At 34.8% G+C, this 17,216-nt stretch overlaps 1 protein-coding gene across 4 annotated transcripts; it reads right to left on the bottom strand.

Moving 5' to 3' along the window:
• Nucleotides 1-252: 252 nt before the first annotated feature.
• On the bottom strand, nt 253-9,059 carry JAZ1 (jasmonate-zim-domain protein 1). 4 transcript variants are annotated; one of them, XM_006836556.4, is made up of 5 exons: nt 8,787-9,059; nt 4,469-4,643; nt 4,127-4,338; nt 3,660-3,717; nt 253-2,066 (listed from the first exon to the last, which is right to left on the bottom strand). In XM_006836556.4, the coding sequence occupies exons 1-5, from the start codon at nt 8,920-8,922 to the stop codon at nt 1,946-1,948; spliced, it is 702 nt and encodes a 233-aa protein (XP_006836619.2). In that variant the 5' UTR covers nt 8,923-9,059; the 3' UTR covers nt 253-1,945. The 4 variants fall into 4 exon arrangements, 3 of the variants coding, with proteins under 3 accessions (XP_006836619.2, XP_020518827.2, XP_088710174.1); XM_020663168.2 differs by having other exon boundaries at nt 253-2,059; XR_016046061.1 differs by having other exon boundaries at nt 850-2,066; nt 3,392-3,717.
• Nucleotides 9,060-17,216: the final 8,157 nt, after the last annotated feature.

Raw genomic sequence — 17,216 nt, 5'->3', positions numbered from 1 at the left:
TTGTTTGAGGCCTCGGCCTTATACAAACCGAGGGTTGGTGATTAGGATCAGATTTCAGGGTTAGGTGATCTAAGGTCTTCCCCCAACGAATTGCTGGATTTTAGTTATTATTATTATTATTTACTTTTAACCGATCCATCAATCCAGGTCATCGTTCCAGGCGATCCAAATAGCAAAGCAAGTGGCAATCGAAAATAAATTATTGGTGATTACGTGGATGCTTAGAAAGAGGGTCAAGAGTAGTGATCGAGATAGTAGGAACTGGGCTCCAACTTGGTAACCCAAAACTCCTAATAAAAAGAATGCATTCCTTGTACAAAAAATTGATGATTTTTGAGAATATAGAATCTAATAAAAAGAATTACAAAAGAAATAGAAGAGAAGCGGGAGTTCAGTTCTCCCACCATGGGACTAGGCTGTGATTTCAACATTCTTTGATTACATACTGGGTCATAGTCTTCTGGATCCATTTTTCACTTCGAAGAAGCACTAGGTGTAATTATGAGATTAAAAAATGACGATAAAGTGAAACCCATGTATAATATTCAAAATTTGCATACATCTTTTAACCAGATTTATATTAGAAAAGGAAAAGAAAAAGAAGGAAGGACAATGGTGAACCAATCATCCCTATTTCGTTCATTCAAGGTGGAAGTTGTTCTAGTAAATTACTTTTATAGATGGCATAAAAAAAGCAAATAATTTTCTTTTCTTTTTGCGCATTTATTTATTGAATAATTGGCTTGACAATGGAAAAAGGGTAACTCTCCTTGGCCATATTTCTATTGGGCAATGTAAAAATAGTTTCTTGATGAGTTCTTTAACAGATCCGAAGCGAAATAGCAACCGTTTTGAAGGTTGGAATTTTTTATTTTGCGACTAGAAAGGTCTTATAGCAATATATATAGATACATAAGCTAAAGGTGCAGACAAATTTGCATATTAGTGGAGTCAAGGAGAAGAATGTGACAGGATAGCGTGGTCAAAGAGGGAGGGCGCTCGCTCAAAAGACCATTGTGGATGTCTGCATAGTCAATTTGCATACACACTTATAGATCTTCATTGATCAATCATACACGACCTTTGTATGGAAGAGCATACCACCACTATGTTCTCAGCCATCCGATTGGATGGCATCTGACTATCTAAAAGGATGACATTTAGTCAGACGGCTAATCTGTCCGCTAGATTCTGATCCAAGGCCTGATGCATAGCACTATATGCGTCTCTGTATTCCTCAGGAGGATTGTATATAGTAACCATTTTCCAATTTGTTAATGCTCACTCAACCTTAAATTTTTGTTCTTTAGGAGACCCAAGTGTGAGATTATAATGGCTATTCACATGACAAATAAGGGGTAGGGTGAGGTCCATAGGAGCTTGCAACAATCAAAGCAAGGTGCACTTTCAAAGTTTGTCATAAGATATAATTTTGACGTCAAAAAGTTTTAGGATATAGCCTAAGAATTTATTTTCATCTCTAATTATAATATTTTAAACTACAAAAAATGGTTCAAATCAAACAAATATAGATACACATGAAAATATTAAAAATGATCGATCTAGATAATGTGTTGCACGATGTAATATATTCGAGACTTGAAATTATTTTATTCGTTTATCTATATCCATACATCATGATGCCGACATGATCAATTAGATGGTTTTCTATCATCAAAATAGATTTTTTCCGATGGGTTTTTGAGATGCACCTTAATTCTACATCAAGGGTGTTTATAAATTTTTTTCAAAAATAAATTAAGATACAATTTTTTAATGAGAATCAATAGAACTAAATATCATTTGGGAGCGTGAACCCAAGACATTCGTCAAGGAAAAGAAATAATGAGTTATACACCAATTAAATAGAAACAAAATAAATAGGTCACGGTCCCATGCGAGTTGAATAGCACATGGAAGGAGGCAAGATGGTTAGGGGTATAGGCTATAGGTGAAGCCCAAGTGGGTTGAGGGCGGCTTGTGGCCCCAAGCTGTTATCAAGCCACGCTGGCTTCTCCGCTGACTTCACAACTGGCTTTGGTGGAAATGGAGCTGTCGACTTTATCCTACATATAAAATAGCAAAAGAGAGAAAAAATAAGAGAGAGATTCATGATAATATTTATAATAAAGGGCAACATATAGAAAAATACGAGGTCGAGATAATATAGGTAAGGGTGGCAATGGACACGGCCCGGGACCGGGCCAGGCCAGCCTTGGGGCTTGGCTGGCTAGCCCTCCCTGAGAGAGGCAAAAACAAGTAAAAAAATATAAGAAGAACCAAAAAACAAAGAGTGCTACACCAGGCCGCACCGGTAGACACTGGCCCTCGGGCCACACGTTGTGGCCCAATCCTTACTTTTTAGGTTCGGGTCACCCGGCCCATTGCCTACCCTAATTATGTGCTCTCGCATTTCCTTGGGACAGATTTTTGGGAATGAATATAACATGTTTAGAGACTCTACTATATTTTTCAAATAGATCTAAATGTTTTAGATACTCAAAATCTTTTTTTATTTTTAAAAGTGTTTATTTGGTAGTTATAAAGGCAACTTCAAGATTTTGGATTAAAAATATACTCTTGGATAAGTCTTCTATCCAACGAAAATGACGAGTATAAAAAGAGCACTACAATTTACTAAGAAAAGTGACCACAACCCCTATTGTGTCCCATTTTGTCTTCGAGTACTTATCACGATCCATCCATTACTATGGATGAACAGTGATTGAGGGAAAGCGGAAGCTACAACTTGGGTCATGGTAATTTACGAGGGCCGTTGTAACTCCCTAGCCGCCAATCCATTACTGATTGGATGAAACTCATGACCATGGTCACATGGATCGTAATATTCCTTTCTCCTCACAAAATTTATCTTTTTATAGTTCCACAGAAGACTGCTAGCAAAATGAGATTTCTCATTTTGATCGAGTTTGTGGGTTTGGGTTTAAAAACCAGGATAACTTTCTATACTTCCCGTCATATACATCTTATATACTTCCCCATCTCCAAGCCGTCTGATTTAAATGGATGGAGATGACCCCAATCATAATGTCACATTTATAAACTGTTATATTTTTAATTTTTTATGCAAAATATTTTGACACCAAATTTGAAGCGTCCACTCCTCTCTTAAACTCGCACTAGTAAAAAATATTCCCAATATAATAAAATGACAAAAATACCCCTAAAATCTTTTGAAGTATTTTGATCATTTTCTTTTATCATGAATATTTTTTTATATTTTATTTAGGTGTCTCGTATTGAGATGATGACACGTATCAAATTTCATATACATATAACTTGTAGAAAAAACTAGAAATAAAATACTCTGAGATTGGATGACTAGATAGGAGGGGAAGTGTATAATATGTATACGGTTGAAAGTTTAGACCTGCTTTGCGCGAAACCAAAACCTTGGGAACCAGTGAGAAGATGAAAAACCTTAGGACCTTTCTCACCACTTCTTGAGTTTTATCGATAAATTTGTTTAAACTCGGTCTAGCCTTTAACAGACTTGGCCGAGTCAACCCTCCCGAGACCAGGTCCTTGGTTTAGAACACTTCAGAGGACCACGTGATGTGGCAATATGCAATTATGAAGTGGAGCATAGTGAAACAATTCTCATGTAAGAGCTAGAGAATCTGAGGTCATTAGCATACCGATCCTTTCTCTTCTCTAGGAAGCGTTGGAGTGACGCCTTCCGCGCCATGGGCATATCTGTGAACCATTAAAGTCATCAGAATTTCTTCTATGTTTTAGCATTTATTTAAAATTTATTATATATTTTTTGAAAGTTGTTTCAAATTTACAAATAATTTATACTGATATCTATTTCCAATTGATCAAAAAGCCAACTCCAATTAATTAAGAAAAAGATGTAACGATGATGATGATCACGGAGATAGGCCAAAAGTGCGAGTTTTTTCAAAAATGTCCAACTCACATCTATAGAGAAACGAAAACTAGACTCAAGCCAAATGCAAGCTACAAAATATCTTAAGAGGTAAACTAGAAGGCTTTGCCCCTTTCAACCTCAAGACTCCAATGATAAGACTACTGTTTTACACTTGTAATTTTTGAGAGTGCCCCTTTTTCTAAAATTTTTTATGATATAGAGAAAAAATACCTGAAAAGTTCTTCGACGAAACCGATGATCGGTGATTGGAGGATGAGGTGTTAGCTGGCAAGGGAACACTGCCAGAGTTCTGAGGGCAGCCAGCTCCATTAGCTGCCATGAGCATTATGATCTTCGCTTTTTCGGCCGAAACATCGTCGATTAAAACCATCTTTCCACCATAAAATATAGTCATTTGAGCCTTGCGTTGCTCAGCAATAGACCTTCACAAAAGAAATAAGAAAAAATAGAAGAAAGAGAAAGTCAAAGTACTGTTCATTAATTTTGATTTATAATGGATGGTTCTGAACTTCTTATGCGTCTTGGATTTTGTAATTATAAGAAGATTTTCACCTGAAATCGGTAGACGTTGAGCTTCCAGAATTCGGTTTATTAGTAGGAAGAGTAGGACCAAATCCTGATTGTTGAGGAAACAGATCCATGGATTCGATTCCAGAAAAATTGTCAGAAACTTCCTTCTTTGACAATGAATATGTAGGGAAGATGGCCAGATGGCTGTTAGATTTAGCTGCAAAAGATAACCATACAATTAAATAAAAAAAAGTAGGTGAAAACAATTTAAAATATACATCATCTAATAAATTGCAAAATCTAAAACTGATTAATCACTAATTTAAACCTTGTTAAAGGGAACTTGCAAATTTTACTAGAAATGATACAATACCCTACACATAGTTTATCTCCAAGTTAAGAGATTAATAGCCCAAACACTTCTCGGAAAAATTTAAAATCAGAGGTATGTGTTTTCGAAGGGGATCTACAGAGGAGAGCACATTGGGTATTATAGATAAGACTGGCAGGCCGACTTTTTATAAACTCAAAAGATTATATGCACCTACGTTGCACACGCTGCATTGGGTAAACATTTTCTATAGAGTTATTTTAGGGATAATAATAGATATCCCCCTACCCCACACTTTTTACCTATAAAACATGTTTCTCTCTAAGAGAAATATATTAAGAACGCATGCCGAGTTATTTTAGGGATAATAATAGATATCCCCTTACCCCACATTTTTTACTCATAAAACATGTTTCTCTCAAGAGATGCATCATATTAAGTACACATGCAGCGTTAGATTTGATGCTATCCAAAATAACCCAAGTAAGAAAATCTCATATTTTGTGGGATCAAGATATTCTCATATTACGTGGTATATGTTTCATGTTTTATTTCTCGTACTTTATTTGTCAAAAATAACCCATCGGGTTTAGAGCTTTCCGTGCACAACAAATTGGACCGATTTCATTGGAGACCAAAAGGTAATCTCACGTACATTGAGCCAAATCGATTTTATTTTTAAGGTGAAAAAGTCTGACCGCAATCTGTGCCAAACCGGTCCCATAGTGACGAAAGTGTGTGTGCAACAAATTTTCTACAGGGACATAAGCTAGTGGTTTTGATTAGCTTTATTAAAAAATAAAAAAGGTGAGTTAGACAAACGTGCGTTATACCTAAAAAAACTACCCCAAGAAAATTTCTATGCCTATTATATTTCTATAATTTACTAAAATTAAATGGAAACCATTTAATTTTCCTTTACAATCAACCTAAACTCATTTTCTTTCTTCTCTGAAAATACTCATGTGATGATCTTAAATCCCTAAATTTTAGAAAGACAAACCAAGAGAAAATACCACAAAAACGAGTCCCATGCTCAACAGAGCAAGCTAGGCTGTGCTGGGCGAGAGAGTACTCTATGCCACGAACGAGGACCACATGGATGTTATCCATGAAAAAGGTTAGCGAAAGGGTCCATATAAACGTGCACGCCACTACACCGCATTCGACATGTTCGTCGGCAGGCGCAAAAACACAAAATATACACTATTTTTATCAAGTATTCACGTGCCCATGGCCACGGTAAATTGTTGTCCCTGCTCAAAAAGTTCGAAAAAAGTTCTAGTAAATCTTATACACGGTTTTAAAAAACGGATTGACAAGGATCGCCCTTTTGGATTTCTGATCCAGCACGGTAAATCAGTGATCTAGAAAAAAATTTAGGGACATCTGAAAAAATTAATTGGGTTCGACTCTACCGATCAGACCATTCGTTCAACAATTAAAAACTAAAAAATTTAAGAATATGAAGTCGGTCCATACCGATTTTTTGACACAATCGAGACTGACTGGAACTAGTCAAAATTGGTACACTCGATGATTCAAAAAAAAAAAAAAAAAACTGTGGAGCCACTTACAATTCAGACATGTTGGAATCAGCCAATTCTGATATTTTACAAGATTCATTTGGGCCCAACATATTATCCATTTAGATCGGCCAGTTGGAATCAGTAAATTCTCATATTTTACAAGATTCAAATCGGCCCAACAGACTCCCTGTCTAGATCGCCCAGTTTTGATACAGACCTCCAATTTTTTAAACCATGCCTTATACTAATAAAAAACTCACACCTAAAAAACCATATGAAAATGTTGTTTAATGTTGAAGAATCCTCAAATTGATCTAAACCTTGAGATGTATGGCTATTAAGAAAAGAAAAAAAAAGATTTCAAATCATGAAAGATAGCGCTCCTTGTAACATATTTTATCTTGGCCATCCATTTTCAAAAATTTTAATTGTTTATAAACCATCTCAACCTTATCATGTAGAGCGAGGCACACCCTCCAAAATCCATAAGAAGAAGTTGTTTCGATGCTTAAAAAAAGCTCCAATTGATCATCTCAACATCGAGATATACAGATCTTGGGAAAAATAAAAAATAAATATTTCAAATTATAAAAATATGTATCTTGTAACATATTATCTAGACTGTCAATTTTCAAGATTTTCAAAGTGTTCGTAGATCTATACCATTTTTTATTTTCTTTTTAAATGTAGATCTATAGCATTTTTTGAGTTTTAAATTTCATAAATAGACAAAATAATTTTTAGGTCATAGTTGAAATTCCTGACACCAAATTTACGTCTTTCCACAAGGTTCCCGTACTTCGATTGAGCACCTACAACTATCAGGTTGAAATTTTTGGTCATAAACTTCACTGAAAATCACAAATCGTTCACCTCAAAATGAAAATTTTCAGGAAATCGTGGAGAACTAGCCTATAAACGATTAAACTAAAACCAATGTGGGAAACTACGATTCGGCCACGGGATTCATTTCAGCCCATGGATAAGCTGAGTATCTCGGGACAGAGTTACCGGCCCGAATTGGGCCAACCTTAGCCAAGCCATATTGTGTCAAAAAAAAAAAAAAAAAATCCCAAAAATAGGAAAAATATATTTGAAGTAAGATTGAACAAAACACATCTATATGAGGTTAAAAAAGCGGTGGAAAAATGAATTGTGAAAAAATCAATTTGCCATGGGGGTAATTTATAAATAATCAAAAAAGAGGAGAAAAATGTAAAAATAGTATTCATGACCATAACATTTTCCAATATTTGTCAAAATGAAAAAAAAAAAAAAAAAATATATATATATATATATATATATATTACAAATAAAATTATTTTTATAAAATTTTTAAATTTTCTTAAGATCCCGGAGTCGGACCGCCTAACTCACAACTCAGGGATACTCTGATTTGCCAGGGTGGTAATCCCTAGCACGTCCAAGTTGGGACTCGCTAAGGTGGGCAAGTCCAAGTTGGCTAGCCCGAGTTATCCCACACTGAAGCTTAGCTCAAATTGTTTGGTAATAAGTAATTCAGATCTGGTTTAGTACATACTAGGATAGTGCATACTAGGATCTGATTCATTAAAACCCGAAGAAAACCAAAGAGACCCTCCACATTTGCTCCAAAAAGTTAAAAAGCACCTAAAACCGTCACATGTAAAATCTGACAGTGCGGGATCTGAGGACTTAAAATCCTAGAAAATTAATTCAGAAGAATGAACGTCAGATTTCAAATCTGACTGCGTATGATGTTTCGGGTAAAAATGAAGTAAAAAGGAGAAGATCTTGGGGAAATTTTGGGAGAATAATGACTTAAAGAAAGGAATTTGCCCTAAAAATCGTTGAGACTATCTTTTTCAGGAAAAATTTCTCTAAAATTTAGAAACCATGAGATTGCGGCCAAAATTTCGTCTATGGCATTATTCTTATTGGGAAATGTATATGCAACGGAAAATAAAAGAAACTGCAAATTAAACCCTAGAAATTCCGGCCAAATTTGAGGCTAATCCTTAATCATTTTGATGGAAGATCATGTACCTAAACTAAAGGCCTAAAGATTAAGGTAAAAATCGAAATGGAACTAAAGCAGCCATGGAAGCCCAGGATTCTGGCAAAACCCAAGTTTCTGGCCGGAAAATATAGGAAATCCGGCGAAGAACCTCATTCTAACACACAATAGTCGCCGGAAAATATGTTATTCAGGCAAGAAGCCTACAAATGAAATCATAGCACTCTGTTTACCTGAAAGTAACAGAACTCATGCAAAATAGCCAGAAAGAATGGCGCTACAGTTCCAGGAGAAAAGGCTAAATTATAGCATTATAGTTGCTGGAAAATGACAACATTCACGAAAAAGTCCTGAATTATATAGCAATAGTACGAAATTCAGAAAAAGAGCGTGCAGCAATAGCACAATGGTCGCCCGGAAAATAACAAATTCCGGCAAAAAACGCAAGTAATGCACTATAGTAGACGGAAAACTACAAATTCCGACCAAGGAACTGTCTCATACCTCTTCCGTCATGAAATCCGGCTATCCCAAGGCTCAATTCTGGCAAGCTCCCCTTCTCCCTCATGTACTTGCTCAAGCGGTTGCATGTACAAGCAAAGCTCGACCCTCTCTCCGATGAAATTCCGGCTGTCCTCATGGTGTTCCAGTGACTGAAACCGCCAAAAAATGTCACGAACTCGCCGGAATCTTAGGCGTCCGTCGCAAAAGTCCCCGGGTTCTCTGCCGGTAAAATATTGAGTTTCCGGATAGGAAGCGTGAGCGTTTCCCTTCTGCGAAAGTCAGTGGGGCGTGGCCCTCAACCCTAAATAGCCCTTGTCGTCGGTTATTCGGCACGTGATATAAGATTTTGCCACGTGTTGTATCGTGCACGACTTTACCCGATCTGGAATGGCAGGTTGAGAAAGGAATGAACAACCGATGGCCATGAGATAGAAAGAGAGAGTCCCCTTTCTCTCTCTAAAAAAATATTTCTTTTTCACGACTTTTGAATATTAGATTTTTTTATGTACGTTTTGAATATTAAATTATAGACCTACCAAAGTTGAATAACGGAAGGCTGACGGCCCATGACCTCAAACAGTGCCGACGTTTATATTTACTATTATACTCCTCGTTTAATATTTCTTATTTTTTAATTAATTTTGGGAGATTCTAAACTTGACGGTTTACGCTTACTAAAGCCTAAAAATACCCGATTTTTCAAGGACATAGATTTTAAGACAATCTAAGATTTCATGGTTAGGGAAGGCAACGGGACCCGGACCCGATCCTGATTAGTATTTGGGTCTAAAATTTGGACTTATGTTAGAACCCGTCCGGTCTCAGGTCTATCTGTCGAGTCCTACGTCTACCCGTTTAGTCTTGAGTTTGGTTGGATCCATTGCCCCCCTATGATTATAAATTTTTTTTTTTATTTTTTTTTATTTTTATCTTTTGTTATTTGTTTTACCATCATAGAGCCTATGACCATGAGCTCCCTTTTTTTTTTTTTTACCAATAATACCATAAATGTCGCCAACAATGTGGCAATATGAATACTTAATGTGTGCCTAAAAACACATAATTGCTATCATATACCCTCAAGCTATGGGTATGGGATGTGTCCGATTGGACTCGAACCCAAATAATATCAAAATCTAGTATCTGGGTACAAAATTTAGACCTATAACCAAACCCGAGGTCGGGTATACCTATAAGGTCCGTGGTCTAATAAGGTCAATTGCCAACCCTAGATTTCAACAATATAATTTTTACTTCACAATTTTTTATGGTTATTTCTTGTTTTTATTATTTTTATTTAGAGTTTTAATTGAGGCATATGTGTTCTCAATTTCTGGGTTACATCAAACCGTGGGTACGATTAAAATGAGCTGGTGACACAGAGTGGTACTTGTCAAATATTACTGTATTCCATGTGACCTATGTATTTCCCAATAGGGTGGATTCCACCTCACTTGTCAGCTCGGATCTTGGATCTTTATACTAGTGATCCCGATCGATCCGAAAAATATTAAAAAAAATTAATATAGGGGCTTGTGTGGTTGGGGTTTAAAGGACCTAAAAAAAATCAGATAAGATTAAAAAATGAAAAATCTGTAACATGCATTTTTGGAGAGGAATCGGGCATGGATCGATATCTTCCTAAAACCGGTTCGTTCCAAGTGAATTCCAGGTCCAGATCGACGATTCTTCATCCGAATCACTGGGTTTCAAAATGCTGGTTCAAATATTGAACTTTCAAGCTTCAAAGTAAACTATGGCTATATGAGCCCATTTTCCTCTCTAGAACAATGTTTTTTGACATGCTTTGGATCGATATCTTCCTAAAACCGGTTCGTTCCAAGTGAATTCCAGGTCCAGATCGGCGATTCTTCATCCGAATCACTGGGTCTCAAAATGCTGGTTCAAATATTGAACTTTCAAGCTTCAAAGTAAACTATGGCTATATGAGCCCATTTTCCTCTCTAGAACAATGTTTTTTGACATGCTCTGGGCGAGTAACTCGGCCCAAGTCTAAGTAGGATAAGCTTAGTAGTGTTTAAAACATTTGTAAAAAGCCTTAAAAATAAAATAAAATAAAAATTATTTAAAAATAGAATAAAATTTATAAAGGTGAAATGCAATAAGAGGCAACATAGAAGTCCAAGAAAAGTGATAAAAAAAATATGAAACACGGATTTAGAAACAATAGATTCATAGTTGGAGATATTTTTAGAAAAATATAAAAAGAGAGAAAAATATAGATGTAATACATATGACAAGAAAAACTGGCAAATTACTATAAAAAAAACTCCAAATTAGAGACATAATATTTATACATTGATTATATATTTACAATGTATTTTTACGATTTTCTTTTAGATTTTTTATGGGGCTTGAGTTTTACCTGCTTACTCAGCCCGACAAGGAGCTAAGTTCAAGTTACCGAGTCCGAGTAGACTTGGCCGATTTTTCAATCCTTGTCTAAGGAAAGTTTTCCATACAACTTGGTTGTTTTCTAACTCAAATCATAGAAAGTTTAGTGATGCTAAATTAGTGACATATGGATGGATGTATGCGTGTAGATGAACTTGTTTCTTTTCTAGATTTTAGAGATATTTGTCTAATTTTAAACTTGGGTTCTTCGAATTCCACACTAGAATCTTCTAGTATCTAAATATTTACAATGAGAGAGAGAGAAAAAGATAGAGAGAGAGTATGAATCCGAGTGGTCAATTCTTTCCATGTAGTCCAGGGCATCGTGTTGGCAAAACGCAACTTATGGACCTAATTTCTGAAATTTTGACCAGAAAAAATGGCCTCTAACCTAATTTTGCCCCTAAACGCAAATCAAGGTAGAGTGGTAGACCATTGGCCTAATTTTGCACCCCATTTTTAGGCAAAGTTTGTTAAACTGGACTTCATATTTAACACTCGTGAGAAATTATCATTTGCATAAATGTCAATAGATTCTGCTGGAGCACATCTTCTATTTATAGGTCAATGTAACATCTTCAACTTATATACTCGATAAGAAAGAGTTCCAAATTGCATTATCTATAGGTTTGAAAAAAGGGATTGGATACAATGAAGGTATAAGAAAGTTACGATTATTTTCAATCTTCCGATGTGAAATATGAGAGCTTGTACAAAGTTCGAGAAACTTTTTTTAGACTTTGAGCTTGGTTAATGAAATAAATACAGCCACCCAATTTCATATCCAATGGTCAAGATTAATTTTGACCAAGTCGTATCAAAGTAAATGGTCTCATTATATACTTCGCTTTGAAAAAAATAAGGCTTCAAAATTGTATAAAAAGGTTCAAATTTTGAAGGGTGAGATCTAAGTGCCAAAAAATTCAAAATTCAAAATTCAAAATTGTTCTTTGCAATATAATTATCTTGTAATTTTTAGGTGGTACTTGGATTTTCAAATCAAAAAAATCTTCCCAAATTAGTCTTCTGCTGAGAGAGTAAGTATATAATATACTTTGTACTTGTATATATATATATAGAGTAATGATCCTATGAGACCCTTCCACACTCATGTGTGCAAGACTCCAAATGATCATTATTAAATTTGGCACAAATATCTAAAAAAATTATCACATAGGTAATGGAGGGTCTCATTGGATCATTACTTATATATATATATATATATACTTTGTGTACCTTAAGAAATCCTACTGTCTAAAAATTGCATATTGGGACCATTTTATTTTGGATGGTCGTATCCAGTCTTTCAAAGCCTAGATCAGCTAGTGAGTTGCCCATCCTGAAATTTGATTTGGATCGGCAAATCAGCTGTCGAAATTGGTAAATTTGACTAGTTATCCAGAGGGAAATCAACCCAAAAAACTAAAAAACTTGAAAACAATAAAAGATGAAAAATAACAAATATTATATATAGGAACCAAGGGATCATATTGGTCTGGATCGCTCAGTTCCCTAACAGACACACCTAGTTCCTTGACAGAATTACTCGATTTTTAGGGAACTAGACCATTTCACAGTTTTCTAAAGAAACCGGAATAGTCTCATCCGATGCTTGATCCAAATAGGCGATTCCCGATTAGATCGCTAGGTTTTTTAAACACTAGTCATATTTAAGTATTTAAAAACTCAAAACTTAATTTTTTTTATGGGATTTTCTACAAAAAGACCACTTCTGGGATTTTCTATAAAAAGACCACTTCTTTTTTGTACATGGAGGTCACAATCATTTTTGTCCCTTAAAATTCAAAATAAGTGGTTATAAGACTGTTATTGAATAGACACAAAGTTCCGCAAAAATTAAGATTCTCGGACTTCGTGACTCACCCCAAGCCTTCCAATTTGACATCTAATGAGTGGAAATTATTGTTACCTCCATGTAGAAAAAATAAAGGGTGTGTTTGTATAGAGCTAAGGCTTTAGATAATCAAAGTAGAGCATACTTTCAAATAGTGTCAAAAAATGTGTTTTCAATACTGGATATCTTTGTGATAGCCTTAAATATATTTTCATCTTTAATTATAAAATTTAAAGCTTTAAAAATCGTGTAGAATGAGCAGATCTATAAAAACTTGAAAATTTTAAAAATTGACGGTCCAAAAATGTGCTACAAGATGCATTATTTCCAAAGCTTGAAATCCATTTTTTTTTCTAATGTTCATGCATCTTGATGTCGAGATGATCAATTTGAGGATATTTTGAGCATCAAAACAACATCTTCTAATGAAAGTTTTCAGGTAACCTACATTTTGATTGTTTAGAGTCTCAACTCTATATAAACTTTTTCCAAAGGCAAATGGATTCTTTGTAGACAATACCATTTTGTGCACTCATAATGATACTACAAACCACACCCTATAAAGTAAAAGGTGTGGTTTCTATAAGGTTGCAACATTAAACAATCCAATTAAGGGGCGCCTTAAAATTTTACCATAACATATAATTTTATTGTAAAAAATTCTTAGTATTATCTTAAAATCTATTTTCATACCTAATTAGAAAATTTTAAATTTCAAAAATAGTTAAAATTAAGTAGATCTATAAATATATGAAAATCTTGAAAATGGATGGTCTAGATAATGTGTTGCAAAAGGTACAATTTTCGGGACTCAAAAACTTTTTTTTTCATATTCATACATCTCGATATCAAGATGATCGATTAGAATATTTTTTCAAGATTAAAACAATATTTCCGATAAAATTTTGAGATGCATATGTGATTCTACATTGCAGGGTTGCAACCTTATATCAACTTTTCCCTAAAGTAAATCCCAATTTTAATCTTATTTTTTTTAACTCGAACCCATAATTTCAGTTTGAAAAGATTTATTTTCCCGTGGTGGGAACATCTAGCAAACATGGGTATATTTCTTTCTGTCATTTAGGTAAAAGAGAAGGATACCTTGTAGGGAAACATTCTCTGTCATAGTTAACGCCGTCACGGAAACCAGATGGAAAATGCCAGTGGTACAAGTGGATCGCGTAAAGGAAACACGTTTCTAAATTATAGATACCGCGTGTTTAAATTCAAAAGCCGCCCGTTTCTCTCTCTAGAGTCTAAACCCCTTTCCCTCCACTCTCTCTCTAAAACTTCTTCGTCTTTTTCTCTTTTTCTCTCTTCTTATTCTTGAGCACGTGGTGAAGAAGGCGCGTGACCCGATAAACGCGGGAACGTCTGGGACACGTCGATCACGACATAACGCCAAACCTTCTCATGCCACGTGTCGACAACTTGGTGGTAGGACGAACGCCACATTTCTTCGTAATTTTTTAAACGCGTTCGTTTTTTTTGCTTTTCAAATACGGTTTGATGTTTTTTTCACCAACTACTTGGACTTAAGTTGTTACACTGCTTAGTAAAAACATCGGTCGCAAGTGTACTCTCTCGGGAGTACAGTTACTTTCTCGAGTCGAGGGCGAGACTAAAGACCTATTCGAGAGAAATTTTAGGGGGGGCAATAGGACCCGTCGGGTCGGGTCTGGGTATTGGACCAAAAAGTCTACTATAGGCCCTGGTCATATTGGTTCAAAGCCCCAGACCTAGACTGGAATTAGGAGGGATTACTTGGACCTTGGGTTTGGACTAGGACCCCGACCTAAATCGGGTCTAGGCTATTGGAGCTAGACCAGAATTGTCGGATCTAATCCCAAGACCATATCTGGATCCAGGGTCAGGTTTACCCAACGGGTCTTGGGTCCGCGGCCTCAATTGCCACCCCTAATTACAATAGTGTACCATATTGTTATGCATTATTTGGATTGTCAATTTTTAAGTGTTCATAGATATACTTGATCTACACTTTTTTTTGAGTTTTAAATATTATAATTATAGACAAAAATAAATTTTTGGGTCATCATAAATATTTTTAGAACTGAAATTATATCTTTTTATACTATTTAAAGATGTGCGTTGAACCTCATGCAAACCACATCTCTTTCTTAATAAGAAATTTGTGCACCCGTATTTTTAAGAAAAATTAAATTCTAATCTTTTAACCATTTATATTTGACCGTTGAAATCTAAGTTTGACCGTAGCAACTTAGTCTTTTGAGGCAGATTTATTTTAAATAAACATACCTTTTTTAAGGTTGCTTCCTTATATTATATTATAGAAGTAAGGCATGTTTCTAAATTTTGTTTCAAGATGTAGTTTTAGTGTAGAAACCATACGACGGCTTGGAAATTTGTATTTGATCCAAGTTATAAAATTGAAAATTTGAAAAATAATATAGATTGAGTAGATTTATAAATACTTAAAAAATGACACATACTACTTTTTTGGGATTGTCTACCATTTTTGTGAGGTTGGTCCCTAGGTTGAGGAAAGAGCTCCACATATACTCCGACATGAGGTTGCGGAGGGAGTTAATATTCAATATGCTTCCGCAAGAGCATATAATCTTTCAGCAATAATGAATTATTTAGTTTGTAGACAAACTAATAGAAGCGTTAGGTGGATTATTCGATGAAGGAAAAAAAACACATGATCCCCTTTATTTGATTCGCTATGATTTTCTTTGGCTAAATCTCACGAATATAAGTTAGGCGTTTTGCATGTGGTTGAGGAAATAGTAAAATAAGACTATCATTGCACCTAATAATAAATCAGGAAAGGTCAACATTTTAATAAAAAATTAGGAAGCTTGTCACCGTTATCATTTCCATTTATATCCGGACGTTAACTTAGAGGTGGGGACTGCTGTGAAGACCAAAAAAGTGAGCATCTAGCCCTTGAAAGTATATATATATATATATATATATACTATATTATAAAGTACTGGTATTGTCCATAAAGACACCATTTACTTTTGGGTGCGGTTTCATAAGGTTGCAACTTTAAACAACCCAATTAAGGTGCACCTTCAAATTTATTCATGACATATAATTTTGATGTAAAATATTTTTAAGATTTTCTCAAATCAAGTTTTATATCTAATTATAAAATTTTAAACACTAAATATAGTTAAAATCAAATAGATCTATAAATAAATGAAAATTTTGAAAATAAACGGTCTAGATAATGTGTTGTTATGGGATTCAAAATCTTTTTTTTTTTCATAATCATACAACTCAATGTTGAGATGTTCAATTAAAGGGTTTTTAAACATTAAAACAATATTTTCCAGTGGATTTTTTAGGTGCATCTGTAGTTCTATATTTTAAGGTTGCAACCTTATATAAACTTTTTCTTTTACTTTTTCTATAAGTAGATCACAACTATTCTCACTCATTAGATGTCAAATTAGATGGCTTGGGGTGAGTCATGTAGTCTGAGAAATTTTTGTTTTGAAATTTATGTCTAATCAATGATACTCTTACATCTACTCAATTTGAAATCTAAGGGACAATAATAATTGTGAACTCCTTGTACAAAAGGTAAATAATCTTTTTGTAGACAATCCCATAAGCATATAGTATATTGGGCGTGTATGCTATGTTCCTTTTGGAGTATAATTTACTTCTAGTTCCTCAGTCAGAAGACCTATTTGGGAGGAGTTTTTTTAATCTGAAATTTTGGGAACCACTTAAGAATTACTAAATGATTATTTTTTTTAAAAAAAATTACAATTTGAGTTTTTGTAAGATTCAGATCTCACCCTCTAAAAATTAGATGGTCTCTGATCAATTTCGAGACATCATTTTATTTTGCGTGTATAAAAGGTACAATTAGGAAACTTTTTCAATTGAGGTCAGAGTTGAAGAGGCTACTGCCCCAAAATTTGAGATCCTACTCTTAATTCTAATGAGGTTCTACTTGAGGGAGTAAATGTACATTCTACTCCCACGAGAATATAATATATTTTCGCTAGTATATTCACTCCGTTGGATGAAACAAAACAGTTTTTTAGGATACCAAAGTCTAGGGCTATAAGCCTATAACCTTCTAAGTAAACTGCATAACCTAGGAGAAATTTATATCCCAAGTAAGTCTACAGTGTGCTCCCGGAGGAGGACGC

Source organism: Amborella trichopoda, chromosome 12 (assembly GCF_054954075.1).
Source record: "Amborella trichopoda isolate Santa Cruz 75 chromosome 12, AtrichopodaSantaCruz75HAP2 v2.0, whole genome shotgun sequence".
Classification (NCBI taxonomy): Eukaryota; Viridiplantae; Streptophyta; class Magnoliopsida; order Amborellales; family Amborellaceae; genus Amborella; species Amborella trichopoda.
The sequence above is the reverse complement of the archived record's forward strand: the minus strand, read 5'-3'. Positions and strand labels throughout refer to the sequence as shown.